The sequence below is a fragment of the Danio rerio genome, chromosome 11 (genome assembly GCF_052040795.2).
Source record: "Danio rerio strain M-AB ecotype USA chromosome 11, GRCz13ab, whole genome shotgun sequence".
NCBI classification, from domain to species: domain Eukaryota; kingdom Metazoa; phylum Chordata; class Actinopteri; order Cypriniformes; family Danionidae; genus Danio; species Danio rerio.
In genome coordinates this window covers 6,530,881-6,549,838 of record NC_141031.1, presented here as the reverse complement: position 1 = coordinate 6,549,838, position 18,958 = coordinate 6,530,881, and the positions used below count along the sequence as shown (strand labels likewise).

The window sequence follows — 18,958 nt, the reverse complement described above, 5'->3', positions numbered from 1 at the left end:
GTGTTATAGGAACTTTACAGTAATCAGCATTTGAAGTGGATGCAAAAAGTTTTTTTTAATTGCCACAAAAAAAGAATGGATTCCTCAGTAGTTATAGGCACTGATGAAAGGTTTTGATAGCTTAAAATGTTGATTACACTGTACAAAAACGCTGGGTTCCACACAGTTCCTTCAGGGTGTGCCAACACAAATTGATTAAGTAAACTTAAAGGGCCATGACACCCCCCACTTTCGGTTAAAGTCTACTTCAGAATTTTTTCAAAAGATGCATGATTAATGGGCGTGGAGCTCCGCGAGCATCGGGCAGGAGTGGGCGTGGCCAGCAGGGGAGAACGTGAGCGAACGAAGCTAGCTCACAAAATGAGACAAACCGTGAGGAGACGCATGAGTTTATAGTTTACAAAGTTAAAATGCAAAGAAATGAACAGTGATTTAATGCCCTGCTACATTTGTTTTTCGTAATTTCATATACACATAACCACAATTTATATCATTATAAAGATAAGTGTGTTCATGTAAACCCTATAAATGAGGAATTCTCCCTCAATCCCCGTATCCAGCAGACTCAGTTCAGCAGGTCTCCTGACCTGTCTATTTTAACCGTTAGTCCTGCTGGTGATCTGGAGGATTTAGGCAAACACAGCAGCACAGTGATGTGTCTGAATGTGAACGAACTCCTGATAAAAGACAGCGTCCGCCATTCTTCAATTCTCGTGCTGCTCTCCCGACAAAAATGCTTGCAGCACACACAGCTTTGCTGTATGATCGGCCCTGAGAAGATCGCGGGGGAAAACATGCAACAAACCGCGTGGACCATGGAAACAAACGCATATGGGCCTTCATGAACGGCTAAATACTGTGTGCCCATGATGTGTCTCACAGCTCGGGCTTGACTCTGGCAGGTCTCATGAATAATTAAGCAGCCGGCTCTTCTCATAGGATAAGAAAACTCCGCTATGAATAATAATGAGAAACCGACGCGTCATCATTGCACTTGCAGTACTGCGCTACGTCGCCAATTTTGATCCCGCCCCAAAAATCATTTTAAACCCGGAAGCTGAAATTAGCTGACAAAAGCTCAAAATGATCCAGTTTTCCCCACAATTAAAGCTGACAGGTGCTAACATTGTCTTAACTGATGCTCAACACACACACACATCTGTTAATATAAAAAAAAAGTTCTCCAGGGTGTCCTGAACCTTTAATCATTATTACAATTTAAATAGGTTGAACATAAAACATTTAGGTTGCAAAATAAAACCTAAGAATTGTGATGCTTCAAGTTGTTTAAACTAGCAGCAACGTCATTTTTTTGAGAGTACTGTATAGACGAATTACCATTTTGTAAACATTCAGGATGCCGAAGAAGCAAGGTTGAAAAAAACAGGAGTGCTAGCATTTACAGCAGGGGAATGACATCTGATGCAATTAAGAGTTTGTTGTTGTATTAGAGATATGTTATATTGAGTAAATATTTTATATATTATTTACATAATACTTTCAGTGTATCATAACAGATTTTCAACAAGTGATAAGCACAGTTATTCAGCAAAATTAACGTTAAAGCCATTTTCGATGGCACCCTCCAAATGGATATTGGATCAGACGAATTGGCCAAGCGTCGAGCCCGAAATATACAATCTCATTGAAACTTTGAAAGTGTTTTGACAAGAGAGAAGTTAAAGGCCTACAAGTCTACAAGTGGTCATGTGCAAGAAATAATGTTCCGAGATTACCAGATCCAAAACTATGTAGTGCTAAAACCCGAGGTACTGCCCAGCCAAAGACAAGGAAAGAGGACGGAGCTGTACAAGGCCTGTGCAATCATCAAGCAAAACAACTGCATTCTGACAGCGAACTGCACCTGTAAGGCAGGGTATGTGAACGTACATTTTTACTTTTCATTCTAAGCATTCAGTGTCCGCAGTTTAATTCACCATATTTAACTGTTTTTGCTGAAATCATTGCTGCAATCAAAAACGAGTAATGTGTATGATTCAGCATAGTGTGAACTTACCTGATATTAAATAAGAATTGCAGAGTCGCCAAAGACGTCTGCGGTTAGCATTAAAAGCAGTGTGGTGTACGGTAAAATTTAAGTTTTCTTATTTGGACTCGAATTTGGCATCCTACCACACAACACGACATGTTTGCTTGGGATATTTTGTATCACTTTGATTTTACTCACTCACCTTCCTTCGGCTTAGTCACTGATTTATCAGGAGATCAACGGTGCGTTTACACCGCCGCCGACCAGAGAGTTAAAGTAGCAGGAAGTCATTCATTTTGAATTTAAGTAGTCCAAATATCTAAAAATTCTTAATTCGGGAAGAATTTTCTAGACAAGTAAAACATGTTGCCTTGTTTTAAGAAATAATCTGCTAATATTAAGTGTTTTTTACCCTAAAACAAGCAAAATAATCTGCCAATGGTGTCAGCAAAGTAATCTTATGTCAAAAGGAAAAACAAGATTATTTTGCTTACACCATTGGAAGATTATTTTGCTTGTTTTAGGGTAAAAATCACTTAATATTAGCAGATTATTTCTTAAAACAAGGCAAAATGTTTTGCTTGTCTGGAAAATTCATCTTGAATCAAGAATTTTTAGATATTTGGAATACAAGCAAGACAAAAAATCTAAGCAAGAAAAGCTTTTTTTGCCGTGTGAGGAGTGCTTTTGATGGTGTTGGTGAACTGAAAATATGGCATTTACTGTTTTTTCAAACTACTCATTTAAATTGAGCTGAAGCAACACAATTCTTGTTATTTATTTATTTTTTTGGTGGGGGTGGGGGCGTGGCTGGGGCAAATTAAATGTTTTGGGTTTCACGGTGGCACAGTGGGTAGCGTGATCAGCTCAAAGCAAGAAGGTTACTGGTTTGAGCCTCGGCTAGGTCAGTTGGCATTTTACTTCTGGTGCTCCAGTTTCCCCCACGAGTCCAAAGACATGCGCGATAGGTGAAATTGTCTGTAGTGTATGTGTGTGAATGAGAGTGTATAGGTGTTTTCCAGTGATGGATTGCAGCTGGAAAGCCATACACTGCATAAAACATAGATGCTGGATAAGTTGGCGGTTTATTCCTCTGTGGCGACACCTGATGAATAAAGGGACTAAGCCGAAAAGAAAATGAATGAATGAATGAATGAATGAATGAATGAATGAATGAATGAATGAATGAATGAATGCATGAATGAATGAATGAATGAATGAATGAATGAATGAATGCATGAATGAATGAGTTCATAATAAGCATCATAAATATGTCTGTTTAGAGATAACCCAAAAGAAAACACATTTACCGGTTAAATTAGTGCTGAAGAGTAAGATATGCAGGATGTCTTTTTAAAAACAACTTATTTTGGTTAATTAGTATTTTAGAAGTCATTTATCCTTTAGGTATTCTTTTCGTTACCAGCATATGCTAGTATGTTGTTGTTTTAGTATAATCCAGCAGGGCAAATCCATGCAAATGTCAACCTTGCCACAAAAAAGTTTTCACCAAAACAGTGAAACCATTTCAACATTTTTTGTGCAAGTATTTTATACTACTTTAAAATACTCAAACTACTATACATGTGATTTACCAAAGTCACACAAGTGACAATTTTACATCTGTCACATCCATAAAGGTGAGATGTCACATCTATCAAGCAAATCCCCTTAGAAATGTGAAAATGTAAATAAAATAAAATCTGTCATTTTTGTTCTATAGTGAGCAACTCTTTTTCTTTTTGATTAGCATTAATTCTTTGGTGTTTGTGCAGTTTAATTCACAGAATTTCTTACTGTAAACTTTTTGATCACATCCATAACGCATGTTTATTAACCTCATTTAAAATCTAAAACATGTTTACAGGTTGATATTTGTCTGATCCCATAACTTTGTGGTTGTTTTGGAAAATATAAACAGGTGTTTCAATATAATGCTAATATATACTTTCTCTGTGTGTTTATGTTGTGAATTTGTACTGCAAATGTCACATCCATAACGCTGGAATCGACTCATTTTCAAAAACAAGCATATATCCTGAGGAAATAAGCTAAATTTCATTACATTATATGACATTTGGATCGTTCAATTGCATAATGGGCATGACTGCTCTTTCCGGACTCTTCCTTATGATCACGATAAGACAAAAAAAACAGGCTGATTCACTCACGCACCTTGTGGGAAAGTGCTTCCGCGCTCACGCTGCACTTCTATGGAAACAGATACACCGTTTCCGCATTCTCCACATACCGCTGGTAGAGACGCTGGGCACAATTAACACAGTCAAGAGGTCAGGAGATGTCATCCCCAAACAAACGTATATAATGTGAATCTTTAAACACTTACAATTTTCATTTAAATTGTTATTTTTTTGCGTCGTGTTGAGTGGAATCAACAGGCTCGGCGCTTCTAGATTTGCCCTTAAATGGTCAATGACGTTTCCGGGGTTCCAATGCGTAATCAGAAACGGCCTACGTCAGACGCACAAACCAGCCCAGGGAATGCCCTAAACATGCACGAAACCTTTTATCTCATAGGAGAAACTAAATTTGGAAACTGAATCCTTCTATAATTGTCCGTTGATATCATTTCTATTTTTAACATCGACCTAAATTTACAAGTTGTACATACTGTTGCTTTGCCAGAGGAATATTTGGAATATTAATTATTTGAATAGTGTCAGTAAGATTTGTTTTGTTGGAAAAGGGATGCAGGATACATGTTAATGCAACGTTAAGCTGTTAGCTTGTATGTAGATTGTATCGTCGCCTTAGAATTATAGGGTTCTATCCGTGTTCTGAATGATTTTGAGATGTTGAGCTTCAAAGTTTTGGCATTTCATATAGTAAACATTATGTGTGTAACAGTTCTCTTTTATACATTAACATGATGGAGACCCTTAATCTCTAAAAGTAAATTATCAAAATTCTCTTACATTTGCAAATTAGGTAAAACAAACAGGGCAAATGCTGATAGAACCCTCTAATCTTAAAAAGTCATTTTCCGCTTAGAATTATAAGGTTCTATCTGGCAGATCAATAATTGAAGCTTTGCTTTTCAACAACTACAATCACAAAAATATAAATTGGTGTTGTAACAATATGGTGATGCTTGAGAAAGTTACAAAGTTGCTTTCTCATTCATTTTCTTGTCAGCTTAGTCCCTTTAATAATCTGGGGTCGCCACAGCGGAATGAACCACCAACTTAACTTAAACCGGAGCACCTGGAGGAAACCCACACAAACGCAGGGAGAACATGCAAACTCCACACAGAAACACCAACTGAGCCGAGGCTCGACCCAACGACCTTCTTGCTGTGAGGCGACAGCACTACCTACTGCGCCACTGTTTGCCCATGTTTGCTTTCTATAACATTTAATTAATGTTTTAGGATGAATATTTGTTCTTGTTCAAATTTAGCACACAAGGCCGTAGTAAATAAGTGATCCAGTGCAGCTGTTAATTGTATGGAAATAATATGGTCATATTTATTGAATTTTGATGCTTTATATTAACTATTGATTTATGTTTATTGAATTCTATGTTTTATATAAATATTTGAATTATGTTTATTGATTTATATGCCCCATTAATTAAGCTAAGTTTTCACCCTTCAAGGCTTAATATTAAAAGGAAACAGACAATGAGCAAATGTGTTTAACAAACACTGAAAAATGTTTCACTGACCATATATACACAAATAAAAATATACTTTACAAATTAAATATATTACTTTTTTAAATAACTGGTTCTTTTTCAACAATGTAAAATGTGTCATGTCATCTTAATGTCAAAAAATGCTTCTAAATCATTACATTGACGCACGTCTTTTCACATGTTTTCAGGTTTCGTCTCAATTTTGTGTAGCGCAGCATTATTTAATCAATGATTTTGTGTTTCTTTCTGGTCTTTCCCGCTGTCAGTAGAGCAGTCTGGCAAAATGACACAGAAAGATCATTATAGAGCCAAGCTAGAGTTCGACTTTTCACATAAAACCTCTTTTCTTTTTTTTTTTAAATGAAAAGTATTAAAATGTAAACGACTCATTAAATGAGATCTCATTTACATTATGTGATGTTTTTTTAATATATATGTGTATAATTATAAAATGACAGTATGTAGTCAGCAACATTGACTTAAACAGCAACTGGATGGAGCTTGAAAACAAACCTCCTAATAAAAAATGTGTGCCAGAGTTTTGCAGAGAGGTGGTGACACCTTTGGCCTAGTAACCCAGACCGTGAATGGATAAAGCATAGCATCACAGTGCCCTTGAGGAAGACAGTTCCAGATCCAGTAGGGCTGCTGTTGTCATGTCTATATTGTTGCTAAGTTTTCTGCAACAAGACTATTTTAGATTGTAAATAAATAAAAAGGTGTAAGCAGAAACCTGTAATATAGGCTAGTAAACGAATGTATTTATTAATTTTACTTCGGCTTAGTCCCTTTATTCATCAGTGCTCACCACAGCGGAATGAACCGCCAACTTATCCAGCATATGTTTTACACAGCGGATGCCTATCCATCATACACTATGGCCAATTAAGTTTATTTAATTCACCTATAGAGCATGTCTTTGGACTGTGGGGGAAACCGGAGCACCTGAAGTAAACCCACGCCAACACGGGGAGAACATGCAAACTCCACACAGAAATGCCAACTGACCCAGCTAGGACTCAAACTAGCGACCTTCTTGCTGTGAGACGACAGTGCTAACCACTGAGCCACCTTGTCACCCCAGGCTAATAAACTCAAATGGCTTTTAAGATCATATTTTTTAAGATCATATATCCAAGTAGCCAACAGTTTCATTATGGAGGAGTTAAGCTTGCCAAAGCTGACGGAAGTCTAACTTGTAAAGCCTGCATTCCTGTCAGTGTGGTGTCGTAATTTACTGTATCAGCAAGGATATGACGCCGATTCCAGGACAGGAGGATATGAGAACAATCCTTTGGCAAACTGTTTGATTGGTTTGTGTGTTACCTTCAGGGCTCTTATACTTTTCCACAGAAAGGATTCACACCTCAGTGGGCTAATTTCCTTTAATAACACCTGTTTACAGATTAAATTTGACATGACATTTAGGATTTGCATGACTCCACTGAAAAAAAAAAAAAAAGTCTGCAAAATTGTTGCAAAAAATTTATATGTTTTGAATTTAAACAAATGAATTAAATATAGGAACTTGTGTAAATTCATCCTAACTAAATGGTTTACAACCATTTAACTTCCTAAATCCTTTAGTGAATCATTTGTCAGTGTTGTTGTTTACTTTAAACATAAGTGAATGTGCATGCCCTGTTCAATAATGATCATGTTTCTTTGTGCACCATCCCCAAAGCAAGACATCAGACAGAGATTTAAATTCTCAATCAATAATTTATTGAAACAGCATTGCATTTGACATGAGCAGCAATGTATATATTACTCTGTTTAAATTACTAGGAATAAATTACATCAATTCATAGTATGCATTTCTCATTAGCTCAACAGATTTTGTTTTCCACAAACACGGTCCTTTTCAGTGCAGACAAACAGAAGCGATTTCAGTCCATTTGCAGATACTGATAGGCAACTATCAGATACAATATCCAGCACATACACAGATTATTAGCTCAGTCTTTCAAAATGTTCGTCCCGCATTCAGCGATAGTGACGTATACACCCGTCGCTTTCCAACCCCATTGCACATATGAGGCTTGGGCGCGCGCCCACGCCGCCCGCGTGCAAGTTCTCTCGCACAGCTTGCGCCGACAGGCAGCTTTCACAGCTCATGTTCCCACAACTTGTTCCTCCGCTACCAAAAACGACCACTTCTTTTCCCCCACAGAGGACACGACAAGCTGAAGGGGCAGGGTGGAATGTACCATGCGCACAGTTCCAGGAGCTCCACTTTCTCTCACACAGCTCCATCCCCATGACGCAGCAGTCAACGGCGGCTGTTGCAGAGCCCGTTTGCTTTCATTCGCAGAGAATGACTCTTTCATCCTTTCGTTGCAGAAACAGCATCGCGAATAGTTCAGCGTTCTTGCAGGGACAGATAAGGAATCCATTGGTTTTTGCAACGGCTCTCCTCACAGTAGGTGCCCACGTCCTTCAGTGCCTGGCATTTGAGAGGCTGGCATTGAGAGTTCTGCGTAAACATAAAAACGAAAGGTAAGTAACTGTCGTGCGAAATTAAAGATGCACCTCTTAAAACCGCATATGATAAGCTGTTTATGTCTACTTACAGTGACGAGGATGCAGTGGAAATCTCTGGGCTCGCTGTTTTCCACGGTGGCCGGCTCGTCGAGCACCTGTGCCAGGCGTCTCAGACCGGACACCCGCAGGATGTTGATGTCGTTATCGCAGCAGAACGCCTGCAGGAGCGTGAAGTGAATCTGCAGCGCAATGTCGTCCAGATCCTCCTCATCGGTGGCCAGAATGCACAGCACAACGCAGTCTGGATCTCTGTAAATCAGATTTTATTGCGATTAGTATCTTGTTTATGATGATAAAGCGATTACTGTGCATTATTAAGATGCATGAAAGTGAACCACAAGTGTATACTTACACATTCATTAGTTTTGCAGACTCATAAACGCCGACTGTGAGACAGTCCTGCCTCTGTGCTGCTACCAGCAGCTCTTCCAATGCTTGGCTCACGGTGTCCATTCTGTAGAAATAACGCGGCTATGGTCAGCGACAATACTTTCTGTACACTCATCTGCTCAGTTAGACTCTACTATAAAAGACATGCATGCGTGCAATAAAAGGAACTTACTTTGTATCAGTAATGTTGCATCCAACGACTTCTTCCAGGGTCATTTTGCTTCAAATAGTGGTAATCCACAAGTCTCCGGATAAACTCGGAAATATTAAAATCCAGTCAAAGTGTGTATAGTGTTCGGAGTATAATCCAAAAGTCGCTAGGAGTTGCAGTATTCCTTTACTCGCTTCTCTGTGCCTGAGAAGTTGGTTCTGTCGATTCTCGGCGAAACGCGAGTTTATATACCACTGTAAATGGGGCGTGGCTTCACAAAATGCTACTCTTTCTTATTGGTTACAAACGTTCAACCAGCGTCTCGAGGTCGTTCAGCCATTGGTCATGGGGGAAACTCCTGCTACACCCCACGTGGGTTGGTTCGCTCCAGCCAGTACAACATGCTCCTAGTAGCTTAATTTGTTTCTATCGAAAGCGATGGAATTTCCTTATGAAAATGATGGAGTTTCCCAGATGCTTTCGATGTGCATGGTGTTGCAGTTACATTTGAAACTTTTGCATCATGTTCAGAATTTAAAAAACTAATTTTAATTAAATTTATAAATAAATTTAAATTTATTAATTAATTAAATTTAAATAAATAAATAAATAAATATATATATATATATATATATATATATATATATATATATATATATATATATATATATATATATATATATATATATATATATATAAAGGAAACTATATAATTGCATTATGCACTATATAATGTTGGGGCACATATTTAAATTGCAAGAGTGTTTGGTCGAAACTTGCTGATGACTCCAACTGCTCATCCCAAAGCATCCAATGTGCATTGAAAAAAGATGCATCTAATTGATGTGGAAATCACGGTTTTGTTTTGCAAAACACAAGTCGTCTGCAGAGCCTCTAGAAGGTTGTAGAGTTTCTGTCTCCTTGTTACCTGGAACTTTCAGCCAGGCTGTTCCAGTTCCACCGGCTAATTATAGACGGTACAGTCACAGGATCAGAGCTGTTGATGTTGTCATGGGACCTTGTTGTTCTCGAGTTACGAAACCCGTCGGACTGCATAAACACTGGGGTCAGCATCTTAAGGGGAACCCGATTATTCCATCGATTTGATTTCCTCTATCAAAATGCCTTCAGAGTAGCGTAATACCACATTGCATGTATGGCATGCAGCAACACTTTCAGATATGGGTTTCACATTTTTAATGCATTTATTCTGAGAGAGCATCTGCCTGAGAGTGCATCTTGTCTGCAGCCTGGATGAATTGCAAATTGTCTTTTAAAGCAGACAAGTTAATCAATAAGCAATCGAATTGAATGAATTTACTGTTCTACTGCGCCACCTGCTGTTTAATTGTTTAATGCTTGTTTAAATGTTTGTCCTTATTAAATGACCACAATGCAACTAGTAGGAAAACGGCCTGAAATCTGTATTTTGATAAACTTTGCATTGCATAAATTAGAATTAACAGCAAAAAAAATGCTATTTAAATTGTGAAATTTATGCGTGAGGTTATAAGATTCAAGCCAATATTCCAGCAATCAGTATTTCAGTACAACTTTTCTCTATCAACGACTGCCGCCTACTGGTAATGTTTTAGCACTACAATTGTAGTTTTATTGTAGTTTAAATTGTAACTTTGTCTTTTAAGAATTGTATTTAATCATAAAATCATTTAAGTTTTTTGAAGACTCTTGTATAAATAGATATGGTAGATTTTGTTGGAGGATGAGGAGAGTTTGTGGCATCGCCCAGTCTGAATAAAACAGGTAATTTATTTTCATTATACATATAATATGGACTATAATGGTTTGCTAACATGTTATTAAAACTCCAAGACTTAAGTTGTTTTCTACAAAAAGTGTGAAATGTCAACTACACATCATTACCAGAAGCTTATCCCATACAGTATATACAAATCCATAGGATGAGTATCAAGGTCATGGTATAATAATACAATAAAATAATATTAACAACAAATTAAGCAAGCTAAAAAAGGGCATTAAACATGCAATACAGCTTTAATTTTTAATCTTTGCATATTGGATGGCCTGTTTATGATTTCTGAGCTAAAATAATTACTATTACATATATATATATATATATTTTTTTATAATAATATATTATAATATATAATATAATATTACGATATATCTTATAATATTAAATAATAATAACATAATAATATATTTTCGTCTGTTCCCCATATAATATGGACTATATTGGTTTGCTAACATGTTATTAAAACTCCAAGACTTAAGTTGTTTTCTACTAAAGGTTTGAAATGTTAACTACACATCATTACCAGAAGCTTATCCCATCATACAGTATATACAAATCCATAGGAAGAGTATCAAGGTCATGGTAAAAAAAATATGTTAAATAATAATATCAAATTAAGCAACCAAAAAAGGACATTAAAAACTACAATACCGCTTTAATTTGTAATCTTTGCATATTGGATGGCCTGTTTATGATTTCTGGCCAAAATAATTACTATCATAAATATACATATTTTCTCTTTATATATATATATATATATATATATATATATATATATATATATATATATATATATATATATATATATATATATATATATATATATATATATATATTAGTACAAATAATTACTATCATATAAATTATCCTATACCATACAGAAGATACTCTCTAAAATGTCATTTAGTGCAACAATAGTTAATATAATATTAATAGTGTATATATCTCAACCCACCCACCTGATCTGATCACCCCATCAATTAATTTTACCCATTTGTCAGCAATAAGATTTAATAAAATAGTTTTTTTATTGTATACAGCTTAAAAACTGCAGGTCACAAATGTGTAATTTTTACATAAATATATATTATGTAAAACCTAGATTAAATCAATCATTATCTCACAAAAAAAAAAAACTGAAACATTAAAGCTACAGACTATAAGTAGTATAGTATAATAGAATAGTATAATATACAGTAATTTTATATTCATATAGAAGACTTATAAATTTAATTAAACATGTCTTCTATATGAATATAAAATAGCTTTTGTACGTTTGATGTCATGCAAACAACAAAACAAATACAATGCATATGCTTTGACCTAAATGAAGGTCAATTAATCTGTTTCTAGCCTATAGAAAAGGCGAACATGCTTGTGTGCACATCTACTAGAATTAATCAGGAGTGGCTCTAATTCCGGTCACACCGAGTCCATCACGTCTACAAGGCAACAGTTACTGTAATTATAATATGGTTGTTGAGCACACATTACCTTTCGTGTTTATTGGCTGTGAATAGCGTCAGATAATTAGCAGGACTTCAGTCTACCTTTATCGTATTCTTTGAAGAATGCCACATATGTGAAGAAAAACATGATGTTAACACGGGGGATGCCAACAGTCCTAATATACAGGAAGCCTCGTAGGGGGCTCAGCAATAGTTCTGCACGGCCGTCTCACGGATCCCCCGTGGCATCTATTCATTTAGAATACACTTAGCGCTTAATCTTGACACCTCACCCCTTAAAGCACACAGGCAAGTCGTGTCTATGGTCGATTTGCATAAAGTCAACAGTGTCTCCTACGTCCATGGGTCACAGAGCAACAAACACATCCATTAACCATTTAGTAAGGTCTTGGGAACCGAAGCTTAATTGGGCAATTAATAAAGATTAAGTATAAATAATATTGCCGTGTATAGTTTTATTCTACTTCGTCTTTTTAAAGATTTGATTTGTACAAACATTTCTCGTATTTAAGATTTGCACTCAGTGCGCATGTGCAGTAGGCTACGATTTTATTTTAAATGTACTCTTTCTTCGTAGTTCGTAATATACTTCGCGTTCGTCGTTTTAAATTTTTAAAGCGTTTTTAAAGTTAATTTCATGAAATTATCATGTAAGTATGAGTTTTCTCAGAGTTGTTTACCCATTGGACATATTCATTCAATTGTGACGTAGGGAGGTTTAAATCAGTATAGTAAACAGAATCACCTGTGCCCGGGTGATGTGTGGCGGTGCACGTGGAAGCAGACAGGGAAAACATCAGGTATCCTGTTTACACTGCAGTTTATCTAGATAATTATAAAAGTTTTATGATATAAAGGCAACTTTAGTACTAGTAAAACTAAATAATAATAATAATTTGTCAACAGCATGTCCTCACCCGGTTTTACTGACATCTTCCATTGTGAAGACACCCAACAATCAAAGGGTCTGTTCTCATACACTGACGACGGACTAAATGATAGTTTGGATGGGTAAGATACGGATTAGTTAGACGTTGTGTTTGTTGTTAAAGCATTATTTAGATGGAAAAAAAAATTATAAAGTTGAAATGAGTTGTTTTTTCTCCCAGGCAAAAATATTAATATCTGTATTGAGGTAAAGTTGGTTTTAATTAGTAAATTTGTTCAATGACAACTTGTGACATGCTCCCTATATTGTTTACCATGGTACTTTAAATATTTGGCATGAATCACATGTAAGTATGACTTAAAAGCAACATTAGCACTATGTATTTGACTGAATAATGAACTTGGGCATTTGCTGTTAATATGATGTAACTATTTAGAATTGGCAAAGAATACTTTTATGAAATGATATTATAAAGGAGAAAGTCTGAATGTGTGAAATATAAAACAAACTTTACCTTAATCAAGTCTGTGTGTCTAATTGAGGTAAAGTTGGTTTTATATTTACACATTCATTCAGTGATATTTTGTGACATTCTCTTTGTTTACCATGGTACTTTGCATATTCGGTCTGAAATCACATGCAAGTTTGATTTGAAAGCAACATTAGCACTGTTTATTTGACTGTGAATAATGTTGTACTTTGGTCATTGACTGATAATGTAATTTCCCTATTTAGAAGGAATACTTTTCTGAAGTATATTATTGAGAAAGTCAGAATGTGTGAATTTAAACCAACTTTACCTCAATATAGTCTGTATATCTATTCTGACTTTAAAATAATCTTTAAAATAATATAGTTAAAACAACATTTTCTAAAACATTCTAATGAACAGAAAATAACTTTTAAAGTAGGGACGTCCCGATCAGATGTTTTCTTTTGCACTTGAGTCAGAGACGAAGTCATTTGATTTTGAGTATCTACCAAAAACTGATCCGATACTTCTATATAACGTAAAAACAATAAAAAAGAACAAAGAAACAGATCCAGAAAGTTCCTTATTTTTTGTTTAATTCACGTTATTGTAACATTCAACAACTCTGTTAACAAACAGAGCACTTTTGTGAGGTAGCCTGAACAATCAAGTAATAAATAACAAATTCTTCACTTTTGGAATTTAGCGCAACAGTAAATATATTAGATTTTTTTTATATAATAACAAATAGCACCTCAACTTAAAATACCTGGCAGGCAATCTCAAGTTTACATCTCAGTTTGCTAGGAGTTTGCTATATTTTTAATATTATTATTATTTTAAATCCTGATCGAGTCTGGGACTGTGTGATCGGGCCTGATTTACAATCACATGATCAGATCTGGACATCCCTAGTTTAAAGTGTTCCACTTCTGTTGTTTTGCTCCTTGAGAAACCCTATTCATCATCTTTGACCACTATCCACTGCAAACAAATAGGATGTAGGATAATTCCAAATGCTTCTAAATGAATAAACACTTTTTTTTTTCAGGAGTTCAACTGATTTGACCGATGTTTTTGAGGAGGATTTCTGTGAGGGTGAGCTATGGATTCCTCCAAACGATGATGTGACGCAGCAAATTGCCACCCAGCTTGAGAACTACCTTTCTGATGAGAACCTATCAGATGATGCTTTTCTCCTAAAACACGTCCAGAGAAACAAGATGGGTTATGTTAGTTTAAAGCTGCTGACATCTTTCAAAAAGGTGAGCCCAAATGCCTAATCGCCTTTCTGAGTTGAAGTGTTGCCATGAAATGTGCTTTGACTTGTACTGTCATAAGTCTTTCTACTTTTTCTATAGTTTTTGTTTTGATCGAGCACCTTAGATTTTCTAAAGAGATGGTTATTGATTTGACAGAGATTTATTTTATATATATATATATATATATATATATATATATATATATATATATATATATATATATATATATATATATATATATATAATATATTTATATATATATATATATATAATATATATATATATATATATATATATAATATATTTATATATATATATATATATATATATATAATATATTTATATATATATATATAATATATTTATATATATATATATATATATATATAAATATATAATATATTTATATATATATATATATATATATATATATATATATATATATATATATATATATATATATATATATATATATAATATATTTATATATATATATATATATATATATATATATATATATATATATATATATATATATATAATATATTTATATATATATATATATATATATATATATATATATATATATATATATAATATATATATATATAATATATATATAATATATTTATATATATAATATATATATAATATATTTATATTTATATATAATATATATATATATATATATATATATATATATATATATATATATATATATATATATATATATAAAAAGCCTGTCTGAGAAATGTGTATAAACTGTGTTGTCGGGTTTTACAGCCTTACAAAATCTATAAAAATTCTAAAAAATAAAGCTGATTACTTCTTGGATTTCACCTAACCTGGGCTTATTTTAAAACATAACTCCCACGATAAACGAGGGACCACTGTTCTGCAAATGAAATCTCCCTAGGGGGGACTAGTTATGTAATGTGTATTTATATAGGAAATTTCTCATGTATGGCCATACACCCAAAGCGCTTCACAATCATGAGGAGGGTCTCTCAACACCACCACCCTTGTGTAGCATCCACCTGCCATCCGTCAACACCAGCTATTGGGGAAGTTGAGAGACAAGGACACAGCCAATTCGGTGAATAGGGATTATAGGGAGGCCATGACAGTTAAGCACCAATGGAGAGAATTTGGCCAGGACACCGGGGTTACACCTCTACTCTTTACAACAGGGGTGTCCAAACTCTGTCCTGGAGGGCCGGTGTCCTGTAGATTTTAGCTCCAACATGCCTCAACACACCTTCAAGGAGGTTTCTAGAAAGGCTATTAATAGCTTGATTAGCTAGCCCAGATGCGTCTCATTGGGGTTGGAACTAAACTTTGCAGGACACCGGCCCTCTAGGACCGAGTTTGGACATGCCTGCTTTACGAGAAGTGCCATAGGATTTTTAATGACCATAGAGAGTCAGGACCTCGGTTTAACATGTCATCCAAGGTAGAGTTTGTTAACTAACTTGACTAATGGTTTTCTAAGATGTGCACACTAATTTTATTCTTTCTATAGATTCGAGATCTCACACGTGACTGGCGCACAACACTGGCGGCAGCAAGAACCTCTCCGCAGCTGGAAGTGAATGAGATGGGAACCAAGGTGCGACGACGGACTCCAGTACCCGATTGGCTCTTATGCATTCCCACAAGCAAGCTGCTCTTGGCCTGGAACTTTCTAGATGGCGCTGGTCCAGTCAAGGAGAAGTTTGAGTCACCTGGTGTGGAGCAGCTAGGCATCATGGAAGCCGCAATGCGTGTGTTTTCCCCTTACGGCACCATTTCATCCCTTCGCATTCTGCGCCCAGGAAAAGAAATCCCTGCAGAGTTGAAACGCTACACTAAGAAACACCTGGAACTGGGGCGCAAAGTATGTGCTGTGGTGGAGTACGAGTATCTGGAGGGCGCTCGCAAAGCTTTTGAAGCCCTGAAGGTGGAAGAGCAGCAGGGAGGTCGGGGCATTTGTGTGGTCCTGCTGGGCAGCCGTGGAACCCGTAAGCCTGGATGCAGCCAAGGCCTAGTGGACGAGGAGCAAGAAGACTGCATCGACATCGATGTTTTGAAAAGACCCGACAGAAAGGCCAGGCAGTTTGTTTATTCTCTGGAGGATTCAGCTGTTTGCAGCTCTTCAGAGTCTGATTTTGCCCCTGCCTCACCCCGACCCAACCGCAGGGTCTCCCGCCCTCAAGCCCTCTACGGCAGTCCTCTCGCCATCCCGCGGGTATCCACATTCCGCTCTGACCCTTACAGGAATCCTCTTGGCAGTCCTGTTGGAAGCCCGCTCCAGCCTCGTAAGCTTTTTCCTTGCAGTCATGTGACATCTCCTCTGGCTACGCATCCTTTCAGCAGCACGCCGAGTGGAGCTGGCACGTCCTTCAAGTACAAGGCCTCAGGTGAGCTCTCCCCAGATGATCTGGGCTTCACAAGCAGCCCGTGGGTTCAGAGACGTAAAAATGCAGCTCAAGTCATTCAGCCTGAGATGGCCAGCTCGATGTCACCCAGTCAGCTAATCAAGTCTTTAAGTGTGCTGGTTGTGCGTCAGCCTGTCGGCCCCGATGGGACCAAAGGCTTCCACAACTGCATCGGTCGAGGGAAAGTGCTGCTACCCCAATGACCCTGTTAAACATCCACTTAGAAGAAATGGTATGAGCCTTTGTGCAGTGCAGCAGAAGCACTTTTAATGCAACATAATCAGTCATGTTCTCCTATTCATGAAAAAGGAGATAAGTAATGTAAAAAAAAATGTCTAATTAAATGTTAAATAAAGATGAATTTGTACTCCAATCTTTTTGTGTATGTAACTATTTAAACCATAGGTCTCAAACTCGATTCCTGGAGGGAAGCTCTGCACATATTTGCTCCAACCCTAATCAATCACAGCTGATCCAACTAATTAATGCGTCAAGACTACTAGATACTATTCAGCAGGTTAGAGATAAACTATGCAGAGCTGCGGCCCTGCAGGAATTGAGTTTGAGACCATAGATATAAAACATGTTAACTGTTAGCACTGTTGGTGTTCTTTTGTGTGTGTGTGTGTGTGTGTGTGTGTGTGTGTGTGTGTTTCTCTTCACTATCACATTCACATCGCTATTATCCCAGATCTCATTCAAAAGCTTAAAGGTATAGTTCACTCAGATATTAAAATTGTCAATATTTACTCACTTTTTACAGGTTTAAAACCTTTGTTTCTCCTGTTAAACACAAGTATTTTGAAGAAAGCTGGACAACTGTAACCACTGACTTCTATAATATTTGTTTTCCCTACTATGGATGTCATTGGTTGCAGGTTGCAATGGTCAGCTTTCTTCAAAATATCTTTTGTAAGAAAAAAAAACTGGTTTGCGTGGATTTTTTTATATTGCAAATAGATGTAAAATACTTTACAGTAACAGTAAAAATATTACAGTACTTTTTATTTACCTCAAACCAAAATTTTTGGGGTTTGAAATGTAGCGTTGGGAAGCTGTTCTGAAACTTAATTCATTCATTTTCCTTTGGCTTAGCCCCTTTATTATTCAGGGGTTGCCACAGGCGGAATGAACCACCTATGTTTCATGCAGCGGATGCCCTTCCAGCCGCAACCCATTATTGGGAAACATCCATACACGCTCACATTCACACACATACACACGGCCAATTTACCTATAGCGCATGTCTTTGGACTGGGGTAAATCGAAGCACTCGGACAAACCCACGCTAACACGGAGAGAACATGCAAACTCCACACAGAAATGCCAACTGATTCAGCCAGGGTTTAAACCAGCGACCTTCCTGCACTGAGGCGACTGTGTTAACCACTGAGCCACCGTGCTTCCCCGGGTGTGGGTGGGTAAGGCCTGGAGAGGGAAGGTGCTGCAGGCAAGGACCTCAATGCATGTGGAATTTACTCCACCTAGGCGTCACGGCTGCTCATAGGGCGCACACGTTGGAGGGGGGCCTTGCCTAACAGCAAGAACGTCACAGGTATAGTCACTGGTTCCATCGACGAATCTGTGCAGAGTTAACACATTCTCCCAGTACTCAAGTTGGTTTCCCCCGGTTTCCTTAATTGACTAATCCAAATTGGCACCATAGAGGTACTCCTAAGTAGTAAGTAGTTATTTCTTAAGAGCAATCACTATCTGTTCATTAGCTACTACAGCAGGGGAGTTCTCGAGATCTACCTAAAGCTCAAACTCCCCTCTCCCACTGCAATGGGAGGCAGCCCTGGGCTCTCTCCTGGAACAGCATCCCAAGCAATCAATCATCAGTAAAGTGTGAACTCTTGGGAAAAAGTAGCTAGTTACATTGAAGCAGCTTTTTTTTTTTTTTTCAAAATGTTTTCAAATTTCCAAGGCTGTTAAGAGT

The 18,958-nt window shown here is 36.7% G+C and overlaps 3 protein-coding genes across 5 annotated transcripts in view; 1 reads left to right on the top strand and 2 right to left on the bottom strand.

Annotated features, from left to right (window-relative positions):
- Positions 1 to 18,958, bottom strand: part of ranbp3a (RAN binding protein 3a) — a 1,280,039-nt gene that overhangs the window by 745,802 nt on the left and 515,279 nt on the right. The gene's annotated exons all lie outside the window — the stretch shown is intronic.
- On the bottom strand, positions 7,351 to 8,953 carry gadd45ba (growth arrest and DNA-damage-inducible, beta a). The gene is given in 4 exon segments (NM_213031.3): positions 7,351 to 8,124; positions 8,222 to 8,441; positions 8,545 to 8,646; positions 8,755 to 8,953. Coding segments are annotated over 4 exon segments (480 nt in total). The 5' UTR covers positions 8,799 to 8,953; the 3' UTR covers positions 7,351 to 8,010.
- Positions 12,727 to 17,392, top strand: larp6b (La ribonucleoprotein 6, translational regulator b). 2 transcript variants are annotated; one of them, NM_001089408.1, is given in 4 exon segments: positions 12,727 to 12,779; positions 12,886 to 12,990; positions 14,392 to 14,605; positions 16,125 to 17,392. In NM_001089408.1, coding segments are annotated over 3 exon segments (1,416 nt in total). In that variant the 5' UTR covers positions 12,727 to 12,779; position 12,886; the 3' UTR covers positions 17,223 to 17,392.

Coding starts and splice junctions, on each gene's coding strand:
- larp6b (XM_087272652.1), top strand. CDS start 12,887: ATGTCCTCACCCGGTTTTACTGACATCTTCCATTGTGAAGACACCCAA. Junction 12,991..14,391: donor CTAAATGATAGTTTGGATGG/GTAAGATACGGA, acceptor TTTTTTTTTCAG/GAGTTCAACTGATTTGACCG. Junction 14,606..16,124: donor TGCTGACATCTTTCAAAAAG/GTGAGCCCAAAT, acceptor TTCTTTCTATAG/ATTCGAGATCTCACACGTGA.